This window comes from Colobus angolensis, unplaced genomic scaffold, assembly GCF_000951035.1.
Source record: "Colobus angolensis palliatus isolate OR3802 unplaced genomic scaffold, Cang.pa_1.0 Scaffold37, whole genome shotgun sequence".
NCBI lineage: Eukaryota > Metazoa > Chordata > Mammalia > Primates > Cercopithecidae > Colobus > Colobus angolensis.
Genome location: NW_012117043.1, coordinates 6,295,192 through 6,315,734, shown reverse-complemented (window position 1 = coordinate 6,315,734; position 20,543 = coordinate 6,295,192). Strand labels below are relative to the sequence as shown.

The 20,543-nt window shown below is 46.5% G+C and overlaps 1 protein-coding gene across 2 annotated transcripts in view; it reads left to right on the top strand.

The window, feature by feature from the left end:
- Positions 1 to 20,021, top strand: part of MSI2 (musashi RNA-binding protein 2) — a 435,331-nt gene extending 415,310 nt beyond the window's left edge. The window contains exons 12-14 of one of the 2 annotated variants that reach the window (XM_011953723.1): positions 10,179 to 10,387; positions 12,311 to 12,383; positions 14,906 to 20,021. In XM_011953723.1, coding sequence (XP_011809113.1) covers positions 10,179 to 10,387; positions 12,311 to 12,352 — 251 coding nt within the window. In that variant the 3' untranslated portion in view covers positions 12,353 to 12,383; positions 14,906 to 20,021. The remainder of the gene's footprint in view (positions 1 to 10,178; positions 10,388 to 12,310; positions 12,384 to 14,905) is intronic. The other variant, XM_011953722.1, reaches the window with a different exon arrangement.
- Positions 20,022 to 20,543: the final 522 nt, after the last annotated feature.

Sequence of the window (20,543 nt, the reverse complement as noted above, 5' to 3'; positions counted from 1 at the left end):
GCGAGACTCAAAAAAAAAAAAAAAAAATAGCTGCTGTCAATGAGCAGATCAACCCAGAGACTGAGGCCAAAGCTGTGGCTCTTGAATGTTTACTGCCTGTTAGGATCCCCCAGGGAGGTTTTAAACTGTGCAGTGACCAGGCTGCATCACAGACCCATCAAACCAGAATCTAGCAGGCTGAGCCTCAGGCAGGTGCAGTGTGTAACACTGGGCTCAAGTATCTCATGTTCTTGCTGGATGTAAAGCTCCATAACATCTCTGTGGCTGTCACTGGTACCCCAGCCTCCTCTAACTGGGAGGTAGGGAGGTGGGGCTGGGATCTCTAGCCTGCTGCTGTGGAGCCCACGGCTCTCCTGCCTCCATTGGTCTTCCCAGCAGGGTCAGGAAGGCCACCCTCCAGGGTGGACAAAAGGGTTTTTGTCCTCATAGAGGGACCCTCCTGTCTCTCTCGAGGACAGGCCAGTCCTGGCTGAGATTAAGGGCATGTACAAATAAAACTAGCAGCCTGCAGCAACTGTAAACAGAGAAGCAGCCACCCTCCTTGACTGACCAATGGGGGCCTTTTGGTAAGGTCGGAGTTTGTTTGTTATTAAAGACCTAATTAGAAACATGAGAGGGAGCTGAATGGCTCTGTGCTTGGCTAATTAGTGACATGTATGCGCCTGCTTTGAACTTCAAGGACACAGAACTATTAGTGCTTACATCAAAAATGGATTAGACTCCTGTGCCTTTATAATCATTAAAGAGGAGCTACTCAAGTGGAAAGTCTTTTGTGTGGGTCCTCAAGGGGCTGCCCCTGGGATACCTTCCCCACCCCACCCTGCCCCCTGCCTGCTAGAGCCCCAGCAGTGAGTTTTCTATTAGATATGATTGGGCAATAAATACCGTTCAGCCCTAGGGCATGCGAGCTCCCCAAAGGCCTTGGCTCTCAGCGGAATGGAGTGGTCTTTTAGGATTGAGATCAGCTCTCTGGGTGGCCCCCTGGGTCCAGGCACTTTCCTGGGGTTGGGGAGGGGAGTTCTAGCGAGGGCCCAGGGTTGACCAGGGCTTACTTTCCCTCTGGCAGTGCCCTCTCTGCTTTCAGCCTGACCCCACCAGTACTGCAAGTCTGCTTGTTCTTTGGTCTGTGGCATAGTCCTCAGGAGAGAGGCAGTCCTGTATCTCTTGGGGCAGTCGGATCCTGACCTCAGGGAACCCCCACCCTGATGGAAGACATGTTTCCACGGCCAGGGAGCTCCCAATTTGGAAAGGGCAACAGGGTCCATCCCTCAGGAGCTTCTACTCCAAGGTTGGAGAATCTGTTCTGTGTCCTTGAATTTGCAATTTCTCTGGGGCAAAGAAAGATCCAAGTAAACAGAGGAAACCTTGTCAAAGTATGATTCCAGGAGGGACACCTGAGCAGCGTAATTCAAAAAGCATGTGCCTTCAAGTTAGAGCCAGATTTAGTCCTGTCTGAGACACTGTGTGGCATTGGACACATTTCCTAGCTGCTCAAACCCTTGGTCTCCTTATCTGTAATGGGGGTTACAGAGCTGCTCTTACAAGATGTTCAGAGCATGAAAAAAGATGGTGTGAAACACCTACCAACATGCCTAGCAACACGGTAGGGCTCATAAGTATGCGTTCCCTTTCCAGCCTCACACCTGCAGAAGCCACAGCTTCTAGAACTTTGTGCTTCTTGCCTCATTGGTTTTCACCTCCAGGCCCTGTTTTGTCCCTGCTAGTATCAGGCCTAACGGGGCAGAGTGACATCTAATTCCTACACAGCTTCTCATCATGATTGAGAAGAACACGTTAGTCTGCCTCATAAGTCTGTGGTCCTAGCCTTGGATTTCATAGTGTTTTCTTTTAGCAGTGGTCTGTCGTGCAGAAACTGGGCCTGCAGTGAGTGGAATCACTTATAAGACACAAGGAAGGATCTGAGCCTCCTGGCCAGGGGCAGGCAGGAAGGTGGTTTTCAGGTTGGAAATTGGTGCCTGAGCACACCACAGAACAGCAACATGAGAGGTTGGCTGGAGACATGTGGGGAAAAGCCAAACTGGCTTCTTTTTTGATAAAAGAGATGAATGTGCTTCAAGGACAGAGGCAGTCATTGGATCAAAGCAAAGCAATGCAAGGGACATTTTCAGGACTGAACTAGTAAAAACTTGGAGCCACCAAACTGTAAGAGAGAATAGGGAGTTGTCTCCGGGCAGCAAACTCCCTGTTTATTTCCTTTGGAGTCTCAGACCTGGGGGGGCTGGATGAGGAAGCAAAGGCTCTGGTATCACCCAACAGGGGCCACCTCTCTGCCTTTTCTCTGCTGAGTGGTGATGGTGGCATCTCGCCTCCCCACAGCTGCATGCCCAGCTGCTGGGTGGCTCAATGCAGCATGGCATGGGTGCTGCAGGTTCCGAGGAGCCTCCTTGTCTGTTAGTCCTTGCAAATTCTAACCTATGTGGGCCTGGAGTCTGAAGCCAATTAATTTAATTTAAGGAAGAGGCAGCAGGATGTTAGTGTTAAGACACCTCCTGCTTCAGCCAACCCATAACATGTGTCTCTTGGGTTGGTTTTCCCTCCTCTTCTGAAGCGCTTTAGAGGCTCAGGGTGAGCTGTTGTTGAAGCATCCGTTCACGGTGGAGAGGGATCAAGAACACCATCCTGTGTTTGAGGCTTGAAGCCTGGTCTGGTGAAGCCTGGCGGATAGTTCACACAAGCAGGACAAGCCCTGTGCCAATGCCAGGCAGGAGTGACATCTGGTCACCGCACAGGGCCCCAGTGACTGCCTCATGGCCTTTCCCTTCCCGGGGCCCTCTGTGCTTGCCTCCTGGAAACCTGCAAGCAAACTCAGTCCCTCAGGGCCCTTAGGGGTTGAGAGAAATGGGAACTGACCTCAACTCCAGAAAGTTCTTTCCTTGGCCTCATGACAAAAGCCTGGTTTCTCTGGCCAGAAGGCCACAGCCCATTCAAGGCTGCTCCATCCCCAGAATTTGCACCACGAGCAGACAGCAGTCAACCACTAACAACCATCCTCCCTCACCCATCTTCCCAACCCACCAGCCTAGAACCCACCCGGCCTGGCCCTTTTGGAGCTTGAGATACACTTACAGAATCAAATCAGGGCTGATAATAAAAACGTATCAGGAGGGCCGGGCAAGGTGACTTATGCCTGTAATCCCAGCACTTTGGGAGGCTGAGGCAGGTGGATCACCTGAGGTCAGGAGTTCGAGACCAGCCTGGCCAACATGGTGAAATGCTGTCTGTACAAAAAATACAAAAATTAGCCAGGTTTGGTGGCGCACACCTGTAATCCCAGTTACTCAGAAGGCTGAGGCAGGAAAACCACTTGAACCTAGGAGGCAGAGGTTGCAGTGAGTCAAGATTGCACCACGGCACTGTTGAGATTATATCTCAACAGAAAATGCATGGTCCTATCCAGAAAGCCTTTCTCAGATGGGTTGGTTCTGGGTGTTTGGAACTTTCTCCCTACACTGATCTGAATGGTAGTGTGCTTCCCCAGCTTTACCGCTTACATGTTATAGGAGAGTTTTAGAACTGGCTAATAACGATATCTCCTGATGGGTTTTGGGGGAGTGTGACTTGACCAGAAGCCAAGATCTTTCAACAAAATAATTCACAAGTGTTCAGTGCTCATGTCCATCAGTTCGCTACTTGAGACAGGCCAACATTAACCAGTAGACATTATCAGCACCAACCTCAGTGGTCTGAATCCGGTTAAGTTTTGAGAACGAGCAGAAACTACAACTTATCATAAGACTGGCGCCATTGTCACTGACATTTGGAATGTCTGTGTGATGCTGGCTGCCCTGTCAGCCCAGTGCGTGCCCAGACACTCACCATGTGTCCCGTGCAGCATGTAAGAGGAGCCAGGCGACTCCAGATACATCAGGACTAGCATGATGTTGACACCAGGCTGAGTTTGTACCTCTCAGTCATGTATCTGTTTGTATATGCAGACAGTGAAAAAGAAATCCCATCACATTGCTCTCTTAATCCTTCCCCAGTTTTAAAGTATCTTCCCCCTTCCCTTCTGAAATAGCCTGAATTTCAGCAGAGATTTAAAAACTGTATTGTGTATAAAATTGGTTGTCCCTGCATCTGGGTCCCTGAACTGATTTGATTTTAATTTAGCATGTCATACAATTTTCCCAGGTTGGACATCGTTGCTGATCTTCTCTACCAGTCTCTCCTACCTTCAGGCTAAGCTCTAGAAGGAAAGCTTGAGCCAAGGATTGCTGGGACATAGCTGGCCGGGCAGACTCCTGGAGTGTAATCCTACCTTGCTCTGCTCGAGACATGCCAATTCATAACCGAGTATTCTCTTTCCATTATCAGAAATAGATTTTGTCTTTTCATGCTTACCTTTCACATTTGACCATCTGCAATTATTTACAGTGGGCACTGTTTTCAGAGGGCACAGGAAGGAAACTGCAGAATGGGATCCCCAATTCTGTTCCCCAGAAAGGCCTCTGGCTGCCCAGTTGCCGAAATTCAGAGCCCTCCAATAAAGAGTAGCTGGCTGTTCAGAGGGACTCATGCAGGCCCTCACTGTTGACAGCCAACTGGCATTGTGGAGCCAGTGTCCACTGAGGAATGGCAGAAGGTTACTATTGCTCTTTGGAGAATATGCTCTCTGATCGGGAACATAGGGCTCCCTGAGAATCCCGAGAGTTCCCCACCTGCCTGGAGGAATTTCTTGCTAATAAGGGAGATAGAGTCCTATGACTGTGGAGTTTTAAATCAAGGCAGATACAAGCATGATATAGACAAGTGAAGGTAGAGATGAGTGTTGGAGAGTGTGATAACTTTATTTAGTTTTTTTAAATTTCTCTAAAACAAAAACCCCTAAAAATTCAGTGTGATGAATTAACACAGCCTCTGCCCTCATGGACTATTACACAGGCTTATGACCTCTCCTGTTCTCAGTCCTCCATCCTGTCAGGACTAGGGGGTTGGGAATGGAGGCCGTGACACCAGTCAGCCCAAATCCCTTCTGAATTGGACTTGGCAAGGATGGGCCCTCCATTGCATTTGTCTTACCCGAGCCACATGCACGAGCTGGGCAGGGAAGAGTCTTTCTCCCGGAAATGTGCCAGGGGCCACTGCGGTCTTCTGCCTGAAATGAAACCTGGCAGCATTAGATAATTCACAATGCAGATGACTGAAATTGTCTTGAGGGCTGGGCCTGGCTTTTGCAGAAATGTGAGACCCACCAAACTACGAGCTGGGTCTAGGGCTGGAACTTGGTGGGCCCCTGGCTTGTCCCAAATATGTGAACTGAGCTCATCTGGAAAATATTTTGTAAACAGTTCCTTTCTCTGGATCAGTAATAATCCAATTTTCAGGCCTTAGAGCCAGAGGTGCCCTCTGAGGGTTGCCCCCCTCATTGTCCTGGCTCTAGCTTTTTGCCTCAGGTCCAGTGACATCACTTAGGGACAACACAAAAATTATTGGACTAGACTTCCATACCTTTTCTAGACCTACAGTGAGGCTGTTCTGACTCCTGCCACTTCCCTACCTTCCATGCCTAATTCCACTCTCAGCCCAGTCCCTTGTCACCACAGTTGGTCAGAGTCACATGCTGGCCAGACAGCAGGCGTCTCTCCCATCTCGCTTTAGAACCCTAAGGGAAAGATGCCCAGTAGCTTTGGGTCCAACCCTTGCAGGTGAGAGTCTTAAGCCTGCAGCATCCGTCTCTGTTAAGATCTCCAGGATGATTCTCGGACTTTCCCAGGTCAGCCATCAGAGTATTTTGTTGATGGGCAGGAAGTTTCTCCTTTTATCCCATGTGAAATGCCACCAACTTTCATTCAAGTGCCTCTCCTCTTGCCATCCTTGGTGAGATTCGGTGTCCTTGCTTTTCTGACCCCCATTCCCAGGAGTTCTTTCTTCAGGCCCAAGATGATTAAATGCACCAAATGGATAAATTGGGATTTTTGTAAGTCACCTCCTGATTCATATGGATAGTGAATTGCATTTTCCTATATCAGATTTTCCTAAATCCACATGTGGTACCTGCCTTATTGGGTTCTGCATACATAACTATTTCAGAAATAGGGTGTATTTGTTTTAAACTTGACAAGTTACAGAACACTTTCTCTTTTTCATTCCTGAAGCAGCCCCGTGAGTCAGATTGAACAAGGAAAGCGTCACTCACTTGCTACAGATGAGGACTTGGGCTTGTGAGTGGCTTCTTAGCCCAAGGCACCTGACTGTAAGAACAGAGCTGGGGTCACAGTCAGGTTTTCTGCCTCCGAGTCCAGTGCTCCCTTTCTCTGCATCATTGCTGCCGCTCTGTGGGTGCCACCTTGACTGGGAAAGCCCAGAGGATATTGGGCAGTGAGGATGAAGGGCAAAGAGAAACCTGCCTGGGATTAAAATGCTGCCATGGATGCTGCTAATGAAATGAACCTGATCACCACAATGAGCCCCCAAACTGCCATCCTAGAGCAGGGCTTATCCCAAGCCACTTAACGCTCATAGCTCCTGCTGCAAAAATGCCAAGACGTATGCGAGACATTGTCCTCTTCTGGGACAGGAGTCATAATATCCAATTTATAAATCTCAGCACTGTTTATTTATTCAACAAAGTGTACTCCCTGCCCCCCCACACACACACACGCACACCCTAGCTGAGCAGTAGACAAGTGCCCTTGCCCACTAAGAGCCATGTCCCATCTTCTCTTCCCGAGCTGATCCTGGTATATGGGACCGATTCTGGTCCCCCAAAATAAGTCTCCGTGCCTGGGGAAAAGGCACCCTTCACTTAGAAAGATCACTGAGAATTGACTGGAGAATGACTTCCAAAGAAAACACCCTCCGGTCAGAGATTTGGCTTCATGACTTCCCCCCCACCCCCTGCAACCCCACTCTCTACCTCTCCTCTTAGAGGGAGACAGTGTTCTCAGATGACCCCCTTTCCTATGTAGCCAGCCAGTGTTCAGTATGTGGAGTTACGCTGACTTCGCGAAAGAAGAAAATTGCTTTGTCCCTAATGCCTTCCCACTGTCAGACAGCAGGAACAGCTACTGACAAGTTTATGTGCCAAGTGGCAGTCCCCATTCTCTCCTAAGCAGCCAGAGCCGTTGCTTTTTATGAGTCTTCTCAAAGATGCATGAGTTTCCAGATGGCTTGTTCGGGGACTTTAACATGCTTTCTGGAGCCTGGGTCTTCTGCTCGCAGAGACAGACAGACAGAAGTGTTGACTGTGGAAAATAGAGGCTCCTCTCTTCCATGCGCCCGGCCCAAGGGTGCAGATTCCACTGCCCAGAAGCCTAGCTGGAGATAGGGGACCAGCCCAGAGCTGGGTGCTTATTGCCTGCCAGCTGCGCCCTCTAGTGGGGACCCAGCAGCCCTGTCTTTCACCCCCTGACTGGGGGACATCTGCAAGGTGACTTTGAGCTGAGGCTCCAGCATTGTGATGAGCAAGTGCATAATAAAACAGGACTTGGGATTTGAAAGCTGCATTCTAATACAGTGTCTTCTCCACGGTGATTTTAGTGTCGTTTGATGGAGGATGACTGAGCAAGGAGGGGTGATATAGACCAAGATGAGCTGCTTATTGTGAAATTCCCTTCAGGCCGACTCAGAAGCCACAGGCCTCCCCGCACACAGAAATGGGAGAGGTTGCCTAGGATGGGCATAGTACCAACAGCCCTTCTGTCTTCTAAGCCTGCAGAAGGGGGCATTTCTGGACATCACCCTTCTGTGGGCATGCTACATCCTGTCTCCGAGACTGCTTCTGCTGGCTAGGTTAGTCTCTAGCTGGCGCTTCTGTGGGAAGAAATGGAAACCTAAACCTGCTTCTCCCCACCCACTAGTTAGGTGAGCCTGCCCAACACCTTCCTGGGTTCACATCCGGCCAGACAAGAAAGAAGCCAAAAAAACTTTCTTTCCATCAACCACTGCGCCTCCTCATGCCCGCCCCATCCTATTAGCCTAAAATGGAACAGGCTAATTAGTTCATTTGTATGGGGAGGGATTTCAGCTGCCTGGACAAAACCAGGAGTCCACTGTCCAAGCTTCTTCTGTTTTCCTGAGCTCAGAAGAAAAAAATGTGTTAGACTAAGATAATACCGCCTTTTGAATATCTCGGCTTGATATTTGCCTCCATGAGTGAGAGGGCCAAGTGTTATCTGCAAGTTGAATCTTCTGTATTCAAAAATCTCTGATCCTTTTGTCTGCCAGCACATTCCCAGATCAGCCGTTCACTTGCTCTCAGCCTCTGTAATTTATTTTTTTCTTTTTCTCTTTAACCTGCTCTTTCCATTGGCCAGTTTATTCATTTCTCAGCTACAGCTTCAAAGGGGCTCACCTTCGGGCTTCCCAACCCAAGGGCATCCGGAGGCTGCAGTTCTGTTTTCTCTGCTGAGTCGGGAGCCAGGCCCAGCTTGATTTGGTCTCTCGTGTATCTTTGTGTCTCTGTCTCAGTCTCCTACCAGTGTGCCTTGGCTGCTTCATCAGTCTCTTCCCATCCCTGTGACAAGTGGGTGAAAATCAATCCACTTCTGGCTCTTCCAGGCCCACCAGAACGGAGGGCCTCAAACCACAGGTCCCTGGGCAAGGGAGGGGCCAAAGCCAGGAGTGACCCCACCTGCATGGATGTTCTTTGCCGCTGCCATTGAAGGCAACTGGTCACAGGGAAGAAGGGGAGAGGCCAAGGGAGGCAGAAGGGAGAAGTGATTGTTGCAAGGAGCAGCCCTTTGGAGCCGAAGATCTGAAAGTGTGACTCTTAGAATGTCTGGTTCTTTAATACGGGTTAGCCGTGGACCAAAGGTAGCCAGCCCAGACTCACCTTGAGGCTTAAAAATCAATAAGAACTTCCTTTTACAATTAAAAAAAATATTGTTTTCCATTTTGGAAAAGAAAATAAAGTTTAAACTACTAAGGGGAAATAAAGGTGAACAAAATTAACCTAGTTAACTGGTTGACAGGCTGCGGCCCTCATTAGGGTCAGAATGATGAGATTGGTCGGGGACCGAGGCAGTGTCACCTTCCGCTGCCCCCCGATCTGCAACCCCACCACTCTCTGGATCTGTGCGTGTCAAGTCCCCTCTCTCTATAGCAAAGGTGCATCCTGAGCTTGCTGTTCTCAGTCTGGAGTTGACATTGCAGGATAACCAAGAGAAAGCAGGCATTTTGGTCAGCTGTGGTTTAGCTATGAATTGGTTTAGTCGGTATGTTCTGCATTCATACTTCTTTGTCTTTTTTTTTTTAAACAAAAGGAAAAAAAAGTTTAAATCCCCCCTTTCCTTCTCCTGCAGGAGGTGAGTGTGTGGGTGTCCTGTAGAACCATTGGCTTCCACCCCAGCTCTGGCCCCAGCCTCCAGGTTTACCATTCCCCCCCATCCCTCCCTCCATCCCCTTCTCTCCACCCCAAAAGGAAACTCTCTGCCGCCATCATTACTGTTATGTCAAGATGCCCAAACTCTCCATGACATATCCCATCCTCCGACCACGTTCAGTATTGATGACTTTCATTCAGGGTTATGAGTGGGAAGGGTGGGAAGGGAGGGAGTAGCCAGTGGGGAGGGGGGAGTGGTGGGAGTGGGATGGAGAATGGAGATCTTTTTTGTCTTTTTTTTAAAAAACAAAACAAAACAAATTTGTCATTTAATGGATCCAAAAACAAAAAAGAAAAAGTGAAACACACATACAAGAAAAGATCAAAAATCCCCTCCGCAAAGATTTTTTTTTTCCTGGACACAAATTGCTTTGTTTCCTGTCACGTTTTAATATCAATATTAACACAATGTGTAGTCTAAAACTAGTTCCTTTGTAGTTTGCATGGGATGTGAATGCTGTCTCAACGTGCCCAGATCTAGAAGACTGCATGAGCATCAATTCAGATGTGAAAAAAAAAAACTCTTTCTCTCTCTCTCTCTCTTCCATATATATCTCTATTTCTATTGTGATAATTTGGTGGGCAGTGAAGCACCTCCGGTTGGTTGCCGTAGTGTGTTGAATGATTGTTTTCTTATTCTCTATATTTTTGGAGCTCCAAGCTTCTTAGTAGTAGCCTGGGCTGAGTATTCTTGAGTCCCTGCTGATGTTTTCGCATGGCCTTGGTTGAGTGTTAGAAGTTGGGCCTCAGCTGTTTTTCTCAAGTGTTTGGCTTGTAATGACCGGTGCATGCCTGGCTTCTGGCCTCATACCCAGCTCTATTCTCTGCACACCAGTCCTGAATAGCTACAGTGCTCAACCGAATTTTGGCGCGCCCGCTTCCCCGGCAGGCTCCAACCCGGCGCGGCCCGGAGGCTTCCCGGGGGCCAACAGCCCAGGACCTGTCGCCGATCTCTACGGCCCTGCCAGCCAGGACTCCGGAGTGGGGAATTACATAAGTGCGGCCAGCCCACAGCCGGGCTCGGGCTTCGGCCACGGAATAGCTGTAAGTACCTGCCTTCCCTTGCCCTCCTGCCTCCTCCTTCCTGACCAGCTCCTTGTAGCCTGTGGGTGTGCCAGGAAAGCCCAAAATTGGGGGCAGAGGAGAGGACAGAGGGTCCCCATCAACATCACACCAGCTCCTGAGGGCTAAAGCCTCCGTCGTCTTAGACATGTCCTGAGTGCCTCTCATGTGGCTGTGTGATGGAGCGGAAGGTGCGTGGGCAGGTCCGGTTCAGATCTCACCACTCCATCACCTTCACACAGGGCATCCTTGAGCCACTTCGATAACCCGTCTGAATCTCATTTCCCTGACTGCAAAACCAGAATCTCTGTGCTTTCCTCAAAAGATTGTGGGAGGATTATTCGAAATAATGTCACGCACTGGCACGTAATAGGGCCTCAGTAGTGGCCACCTTCCTTGATCCCCGCTTTCTGGACACTGTCATGTGGGCTGGGACCTGAAAGCTGGGAAATGTGCCAGCTCCCTACCAGAGTAGGAGCCTTAGTCAACAGAGCCCCTGATCTAAGGTCCAGTGGCAGTGCTGGAGCCTGAGAGGTGGTGTGGGGGTCCAAGCCCTCTCCCAGGCAGTTTCCTTTTGCTAATGTTTCTTACAGTTTCCAGGTTCCAAGTAAGTTCCCATTTGCGTTGTTTAGCTGCAGCCCCCACCCCTTGAAGGCCAGATGCATTTGATATTTGTAATGCTCTGTGGTTCTATAATCTGACTAATCCAGGCAATGGAAATTTGCTTAACAGATTTGCATGCTGTTTTCAGATTGTATTGTTCTTCTCCCTCCCGGTGTGTGTGAGCATGAATGTGCCTGAGCCCACTTGCTCGCTGTCCCTTCCATTTTGGAAACAGAAAATTGGCCAACCTTTGCCCTAGCCAGCCTCAGCATTTTGGAGGCAGCTTGGTTTTGAGCTAAGATGGGTGCGTCTGCAGTCCCAGGCCACGTTCCTGTCAGACTCTGCTTCTGAGCGACAGCTGGCAAGCCCTGCCTTGGGGGCTACGCTGCGGAGAACAAAACACGTGCAGACAGTCTAGGGCACCAAGGTGGCCTCATTCATGCCCCCTGGCATTGGGAGCTCCTCCCTCATACACACACAGACGCACACACGCACGCACACACACACGTGCACATATGCATGCACGCACACACGGATGCACACACGCACACGCACACATGCACACACGTGCACACACACCTGCCAGCCCTACTTGTGCAGGGTGGGCCCTTGTTCAGTTCTGCTCCCAAGCCAGTATCACTTAAGTCAGTAGTTTAATGAATCTAATCCCCTCGGTATCGCTTAAGTCAGTAGTTTAATGAATCTAATCCCCTCGGATCAACTGTGGTACCAAATCCAGAATAATATTATTTACCTGAGAGCTGCTCAATTTAGGGGACCGTCTATCACTACTTAGAACACAACTCATTTCCATATTCAGCATCCAGAAACACAGACCCAATTTGTTCTTGAAAACCGGGGTGTTTTGACCTGTGGGCTGTGATGTTTTTCTGAAATAACCAGAAAGCATCCCAGTCTGTCTGCACCGGGATTTCTTCTCCCCAGCTAGAGCTGCTGGGACTGTGGACAGAGACTTATCTTTGCACTCTGGGGTTCAGGGCAGCCGTGCCCATCACTAGGGGCACAAACCCCCGTTTCCCACCACCCACCCACACCTCTGAATCTGGCTTTTGGTTTTTCCCTGGGTAAGCAGATAGGCTTGGTAGGGGCGGAGGGAGTGGGGACTAGGGGTTTGGAGCTAAGGAGGATGTCATCCTGGCCCCTCATGGCACGGTGTCTCAGAATTACATATTCATGCTGGCAACCACAGAACTAGTCCTAGAGACAATTTCCTTTCCCAGAATGTGACAATCTGTTCCCATGTATAGCACACTGATGACCTTAACAATTGTGCAATTTTAGGGACCTTTGATTGCAACGGCCTTTACAAATGGATACCATTGAGCAGGTGCTTTCGTTGCCATCTCACTCTGAGGTATTACCGTCTCTGCCATGTGTCTCTGCCCTGCTGGTGTGTCCGTACATGTATGTCCACAGGTCATACATGTACGTGCGTGCCCCTGTCTCATCACATCCACGTCTCTCTCTCCTCTTTCTGGATCCCTTTTCAGGAGGGTGGGGGCAAAAACAAATCCAGTCTTTTAATCTGTCATCCCTTCCTCCAGCTTTTAATCATGACCCCCACCTTTTTGACTCTCTCTCTCTCTTTTTCTTAATTTGGTTCTTTGGATTCTTTTTCTGTATCTTCCCCACCCTTCATCTTTCTCTGTCTTGAAATACAATCAAGAGTGTGGGAAACTGGAAGGAGATCTCGTGCTGCGCCCGTCCCAGGGGGATAGAGGCAGGGAAGCATTGGGCTTCTGCTAGGCCTGGAAGCAGGGATGGGGGCCAGGGCCACCCACTCCTGGAGGTCCTTTGAGCTGGCCCTGTGAGTTGCTGGGCCCCTTCGGCTCCCCAGGCCTTGCTGGGGCTCAGCCAATGGGGTTCATGCAGTCAAACAGTCAGACTCCATCTTTTAGTGAAAAGAAAACATTTTTGCCAGTAACTACTGAGTAATTATCCAGATTACTGCACGAAAAGCAAATTAAATTAACGACATCACCTGTGTAACGTGGATTTGGATCCCTGCCAGTTTCCTAACCTTTTAAACTGAGCTCAAGTTAATTAAACATTTTTTCAATCACTTTGATGGGGATATGGAGGGGATGGAAGAGAGAAGAGGGAGGTTGGGGCAGTGAGGAAGCCCCCTGCCACACACTCCTTTGGAAATGAGTATCTGTCCTTCTTGGCAAGAACACCAGCAAGGGAGAGGGGTTGTCCTTGTGAAAGCACTAGACGTGTACTGTGTTAGCACATTAAGTTTGTGAGGTTGGAACATGGATCTGTCTCTGGAAAAGAGAGGGTGACAGCTGAGGCCAAGGAATGTATTCCACTAGGAAAATCCCACAGGGGCACCAGAGCCTTTCACTCTTGGAGTTGGGATGTAGGAGAAACAAGGCTGGAGATGAACTGGCCACTTTGGGCTCGCACTTCATTGGATGCCTCTCTCCTAGAGAGGGATTGCTCCTGGCTCCTGAGTCGGACCAGGTGGAGAACTGGGTTGAGTTGAGCTCCATAAATCTCTTGGATTTCTCTAATGTTGCTGCTAAGGGATCACCTCAACTAACGCAACTGCCTCTGTTAACCAAATAAACCATGTGTGTGAATTCCCCCACCCCTCGCCTCCACTTCCCCTTGACCACTGACCCAGCCATTGCTGGCCAGAGCCAGAGGCCACTAACAGTTTGAAGGAAAGCTACTCGCTACTAATTAAGCTGGGTTTGGGGGCCTAGAGGAAGTAAGGTTTCTCTGAGAGCAGGGACAACTGATATCACCAAGAACTCTGGAGACTGAAGATGGCTCCAGCCCTTTGTGAAGTCAGATGAAGAGGGGGTTAAACAACTACCAGGCACAGCAGACCCTTGAAAGGCCAGGCACTGGGGCTGCCTGTGCTCCCTCCTTACCTCCCCTGGAAGAGAAGGAGTGGTGTAGGGCTTCCTGCCCACAGCTGCATGTACCCCCAAGGCCACTAAAGCCTTTCCACAGGGGTGGGGCGGGATAGAATGGGATGGGGGAGTTTGCTACCAGCCCATCCTCCCTCGTCTAAGTCTAGGACTCAATTTCCAGAGAAGGACGAAGTAGCCAGGAGTGTGATAGCAACTCACCCCCTTCCAGAATGGATTAGGTGAACTCATAGAGCCACGTGGCTGCACCGCAGCAGTTAGGAAGGACTGGTCAAACACACGCATTGTCCCCAACAGAGGTGACTCTCTGACATTTAGTGCCATCCACAAAAGAGGAGCCCAGGCCCCGCTCCCCGCCCCCCCACCCCCCACCCACAGTCAATTCAGGGAGACTCAATTAACACATCTGTGAATCCTGGGCCTGTTTTTGTTTCCTGTAACCAAAGCTGGTTATTTGTTGTATATTTTTAGTGTCATGACCTTTAGTTTTTGGTATGTGGTATGATCTTTTAGTGTTAAGTTTGCATTTAAAAGTTATTGATGGGTATCTAATAAGGGCAAAAGTTTGCAGGGGTTTTGTTTGTTTGTTTGTTTGTTTTTAACATTTAGCTTTGAAAACAGAAGTTTAAACAGAAAAAAGGTATCTCTGGTCAATGGGCAGTTGGCCCATCTGGCTGCAACCCCTGTGACCGCATTTCCCACCATTACCTCAAGAACCCTATGGTACTGTATCAAATCAGCAAGAAGAGTTGTAACCTTGTCCTCTCCCCAGTATCAGGCATGGTTTAGGTGTCAGATTTCCAAAGCTGTGATCTCAGTAGGCTTCTAGCCAGGTGATTTTCATACATATTCAGTAGTCCAATGAAGTCCATCTTTGAAACTCTAGTTAAAACAGCAGAGGAAATCTCATACTTGTCTGACACTTCTTTCTCCTCCCCTCTCCCCTCCATTTTTATGTTTTCTTCTGGACATCCTGGCCTTCCCCGCCCTGCAGAGCATACCTGGATGTCCAGGCAAGACTGGGCGAAGTTTCTGAGTGGCCCTTTGTTTAGGTGATGTCCTCAGACCTGGACCCCCACCAGCCTCACTCCCCATCCCAACCAGAGATGGCTCACTTCGGATCGAGGGTTGACTACATCTCATCATCTCACAAATCTGCTGTAATATAAGACAACAGCTTTTAAATGTGTATATAACCCATGATTTCGGTTTGTTTTGTTTTGTTTTTCTTGATGGTTTCCCTCTCCCTTCCTCTCTTCCCATTCTCCTTTTAAATCTCTTTGAATCACATTTGGTAGTGATTTTGACTTAGTCCAGTAGTCACATAGCTTTAATACCTAGTTCAAAGCTTAACCATAGTATAATTGTTATATTAAGGAGTTATTTTTTCTTAAAATTTTTTTTTGCTTGTTTTGGTTCTGTTCTCACTTTTAAAGGATGCTGAGATGGTAATATTACTCTCCCTATTTTGGTACCAATTCTGAGACTGTATGAATTTTCAGGTGGAACTTGAGCACACACTGAAGCAAAGTTGTGAAGTGCGGGGCAGGAGGTGGGCATGAGCTTTCTATTTTGCGTTGTAGAAGAAGTGAGATGTAGTAAGCTAATTAACAGACTCTCTAGCAGTTCTTTTTGTGATGTCTCTTTGTTAATCTGAGTCTATCTATTTTCGGCAATAAGGTAAGGACGACAGTGTTTTGGGTGTCCTCCTTTTCTATAAGTGCTTTTTTTCTGTTGAAAGAGGTGATATTATAAGGTTTTTTGAAATTGTGAATTCTAAAAAAGAAATGTTGTAAATACAATTCCATTAACTACATAGAAACTATTAAGAAAGAGAGAATCAAAAATATTTTTGTGAGGGAGTCGGTCCCAGGCAGTTTGATGCTCTGTGGAAGGAGGCGGGAAGGGAACGTTGGCCAAGTCAGTTACTGAGATGAAGATCGCCCAGCTGCCAGGACCACCCCAGGACAAGTTAGAGCACTGTTTAGCTCCTCTGTCTGTGTGATAGACCTAAGAACTGTATTAGTGTTGTACCAGCCTATTAACCTCTTGTCTGTGCACAGCTTCAAATGTTACCGTCTAGTTAGGTTTTTATTTAAAATATGAAAAACTGCTTTTCCCAAGACGTTTTTTAAAAACAAAGCTACAATTTTAATATTTAACATATTTAAAGTTTCAAAGCACACCTGTTTGGCTTGGATGGGGGTGGGGTGGGGGGGATATTCTTTTTCAGTCTTAATTTTTAAATATTTGATCATTTTCTATTGTCCAATCATTTCAGCACCTCCAAAGGTTCCTAGGACACTTTGCCTCTCTTCTCCCCCTGCTCCCCACCCTACTCCCCGATCTGGGGGCCCATGGGCCAGGAGTGGATAAGCCTGCATTAATACAACCTTTCTCCATTCACTTTCTATTTACAAATTAGGAAAGCAACCTTTTGGTTTATATATTTTTTTTAATACCTCAGTGCTGCAAGTATCACCAGAGAGGCTATGGAAGAATTTTTTTTTTTAATTTATTGTAGATGTAAACAGAATTTTAAAAATAAAAAGTATAAACATCACTGCACTGTGACTGGTGGGAAAAACTGACAGTTTCCTCTTTGCACATGTTTAACATTTGGCTGTTATAATATATGGTCCTCGGTTGGGGAAAGATACTTATGATGAAGGATATTTTTTAATTTAACTTTTTTTTAAATATTGGTAATAGGTCGGCAACAGCAACTATAGAAGTACAACTCAATAGATGGCATTAAAACATATTGTAGTGTGGATATATATTTTTCTTTTTTAAAATGTGATATTGACGTTTTATTAATATTTTTTAAATTGTTACGTTTATAAATTTGGTACTTAAGGCACAGCCAGTATGAGACACTGAATGCGACATTTATTATAAAGAGCTGCTGCACTCCTATTTTTATAAATTTTACTAACAAAGTAGACTAATGTAGACATTCACAGACATGGTAGGGCAAAAGCATCTTCAAACTAAAGACTTCAAAATGCTAACTCAGAAAGAAAGAAAAAAGCCTTTTTCAATTCTAATGAAACAGCAACAACTTTTTTTTTTTAATTAAAACAAAAATCATGTTCTTTGTTTTTCTAATAAAATGTTAGGTTGTTTGGTGAGGGTTTTTTATTGCTTTTTTCCTTTCTTTGTTTCTTTTCTTTTCCCCCAAACAACCAGATTAAATGCTGAGCGCTTTTAAAATATCAAAACTTGTTCAAGTCATAAAACAACAAAACAGAAGTTTTATTTAAAAAAAAAGAAAAAGAAAAAAGAAAAAATAGTAAATTCCCAGAAATTCAGTGTTTAGACGAGGGAATTTAATTCCTATTTTGTCCATGTTGGTGATGTACTGTACTTCCCTTCCTTTTCTCTGCATCCCCCATCACCTCATACAAGACTCTTTGTTGATCATTGTATGTTAATAATGTATAAAATGGCTATCTTGTAAGCGTGCTGTCCTGGTACTAGTGTAGCGACTTTTTTTCTCCTCTTTCTTCTAGTACATATTGATAGGTATAACATAATTAAGATTTAAAAAAATTAGACATAGTTATTCAGATTTAGGACCAGTAAGGATAGAACTTTCTCTTATTTATGAAAAAAAAAAAAAGCTAATAATTTTGGGGCAGTTTTTTCCTTTAATTATTTTTTTCGATTTCAAGTTTAATTTTATTTTAGCTGATCTGATGTGGTTTCAACTAACCCAAGGTCTCACCATGTTAAAATGCCGGCGGACTCTACGGCGTTTTGTAGATCCCCCCCCCCCACTGTGAAGGGGTGCCATACTACCTTAAATGCTAATGCTAGATATGCAAAACTGGATTTTTTTAATTTATTTTTTAAAAGAGGGAGGCATGGTATATTAAAATGATTTTACTAAGAGAAAAATATTTTTTTAAGAATGCTCAGAAGAAATTGATAATCTGTGTGAATATGTTTTAGATGTTTATATACCTTTTGAAGAGACCCAGTAGCCCATAGCACAAATCTTGTGGAAATCCGATATGTTTTAATGTGGCTACCTAGGTTTAAGGTTCACGTTAGTCCCCCCATCCATCTAGAAGTCCATTTTGAAAGATTTTTGTAAATTCTTTTAGCACTGATGTTCAGCCTTGTCTTTGTTTCAGTTAAGCTCAATGGCGAACATGGGAACCACCTTTCGCCTTCCCTGGGGGAGAAACCCTCTTGGCTGATGGCTTTTCCCCGGAATTATCAAACAGCCACCGGGTGACTTTCTGGCTTCCAGATCCATCTGCCTGAGACCCCCAAACTCCTCTCCTCCCAAGCAGAGGCGAGTGAGTGGCATTAGCTCCCGGACCCATTCCCGGTTCTAACTGGGCATGGGGCTGACGGATATGACCAAGCCTTGGTCTGCTCTCTAGCAGGTTCCACAGACTTGGCTTGTGGCCTTCCTCATATCCATTGGGAAAACCAAACAGCCTCGCGCTCTATCCCAGTCGCCCATTAGCTTGATTCAAACAAAGCCCCAACAGGCCTTTGCGTTTTTATCCTTCATAACCTTCATCTTAATTTGAACTTGTAGCTTGGACTTTAAGGTAGCATGGCTCTATTGCTGTCAATTTACTGTTTCACTGCACAGCAATCACAGCCAGTGAATGTTACACACATCTTGCTAGACTAGTATAAAAATCATTGGGTAATTGTTGGTTCTAATGACCTGAAAGGTGTTCAGTTTTTGTTCTTGGTTTTGTTTTGTTTTTGATTTCTTGGGGGCGGGTTTTGCTTGTTGTTCTTTTTCATTTGGGGATTTTTGGGGAAAAAAATTTATTTTTGGTTCCAAATAGAAAAACAAAACCTATTTTGATCTTTAGTGCAAACGAGGGCTAGGGACTTAGCCTCCTCCACCACCTCCACACTGCTTCATTCTGCCATTCACTCACTGCAGCATATTCAAGAATAAAGCAATATCGTTTACTACATTTTTTATTGAAGGTCAGCCATGCTTTCTGTATTATATTGCATATGAAATTGTTTACAAAAGAAACACTAACTCATACTTCTCTTTATCGGTTGCAAGTGGCACGCAGGGACAGAGGGAGAGTCGGGGGCTGGTGGGGGAAGGGAGATTTTTTTTTTTTTTTTTCTTGAATGTGCTTCACAAGCCAGGCTATCTTCCAAGGGAGGCAGACAGTGGGTAGAGCAGAGGGACTGACTGCAGGCAAGCACATTGAAGAAAGACACTGGCGGGTTTCCCCACCCTCACCCCAAAGCAGAAAACTAGCAGATGTCAGCTCAGCCCTGTCCTGGGCACAGACACTACACAAGGAGACGCTGGAAGTTAAGCAATACTTTAATACTGTAATATGTTTGTTTTCTTTTTCTTTTTTTTTTTCCACCAAAAAAAAGCAAGTAAACTAAAACACAAAAACATATAAATAAAATCCACCCCTCTTGTCAGGGGCTGGGGGGGCAACCTTAATCCAAACACCTGGCTATCAAATAATCAGAATGTATTGTCTCAGACAGGATTTCAGTTCCGGGAGGCAGGGGCATGATGGGGGAGGGGGCTGGAGGCTGAGAGACAAAAGTTCCAGAGCCTCCCTCGAAGGTTCTCTACTACTGTATTCTGTACATAATGTACCATCCCGTGTGGAATCTGTGAGTGTCCTCTTAAGTAGCGTGGGCTAGCCAATCTGCCGTTCATGGTGTATTGTAAACTCCGAATTCCATATGTAATAGGATGCAAGTCTAAGCGTTTCATGTGGACATAAATGTATCTAAATAAAACTTTCCCTAGCACTGTGGCTGACCTCACCCTTACTTTTATACTTTAGTATGAAACTGATGAGAACTTTGGTAGTGAGTATTTTTTTTATATATATACATATATATGTATCTATCTATATATATATCTCAAGCATCTTTCAGGTCTTTGTGTGTGGCTTTCTTAAAGCCCTGTTGTAAAAAATTACTATGTGGATGGCAGTCTCTCACATCACAGATGTGGAAAGTATAATTTTATATTTGTATTTTCAAATAAATAAGTTTGTGAAAGGTTTCCATCCTCTACTGTGGTCCAGAAATCAATGTGTTTGTCTGACAAAAAAAAATAAAATAAAATAAACTGTTTTGAACAGAGTTGTTTGGTATTCTTTCACTTGCAGAGGAGGGCTGGGCTCTGGGAGACCTGTTGTTTTGCTTGAGCGGGAGAGGATCTCATCAAATCGCACCTGCCACCCTCACCCCTCAGCATGAATGTTGGCCACAGGCCTCCAGCAGGAAAGAAGCCCCTGCCTTGTCCCCGGGGAGCTTGTGGCACCGATTTTATGAAGTGGCAAGAGAGCACTAAGATGGAAGAGCAGATGGGAGAGTGGTGTAGATTAACAGCAGAAGGCACACAGAACCCATGGGTGGACAGGGAATAAACCCCAAAGGTCCTGCAGATCAGAGGACCCAGATGGTGGAAGGAGCTAAGGGGCTTTCCTGGGTGCTGCCCTCAGTTATCAATAGCGCGTGGGAGAAGGTGCCAAATCACATTCCACTACCCTTGAGTAGGGATCTGAACAGGTGTCAGACCTCTACCCTCAAGGAGTTTAAAGTTTTGCCTACTGGAAATCATCAGAATCACAAAACTAAAGATGTAGAGATAGATCATC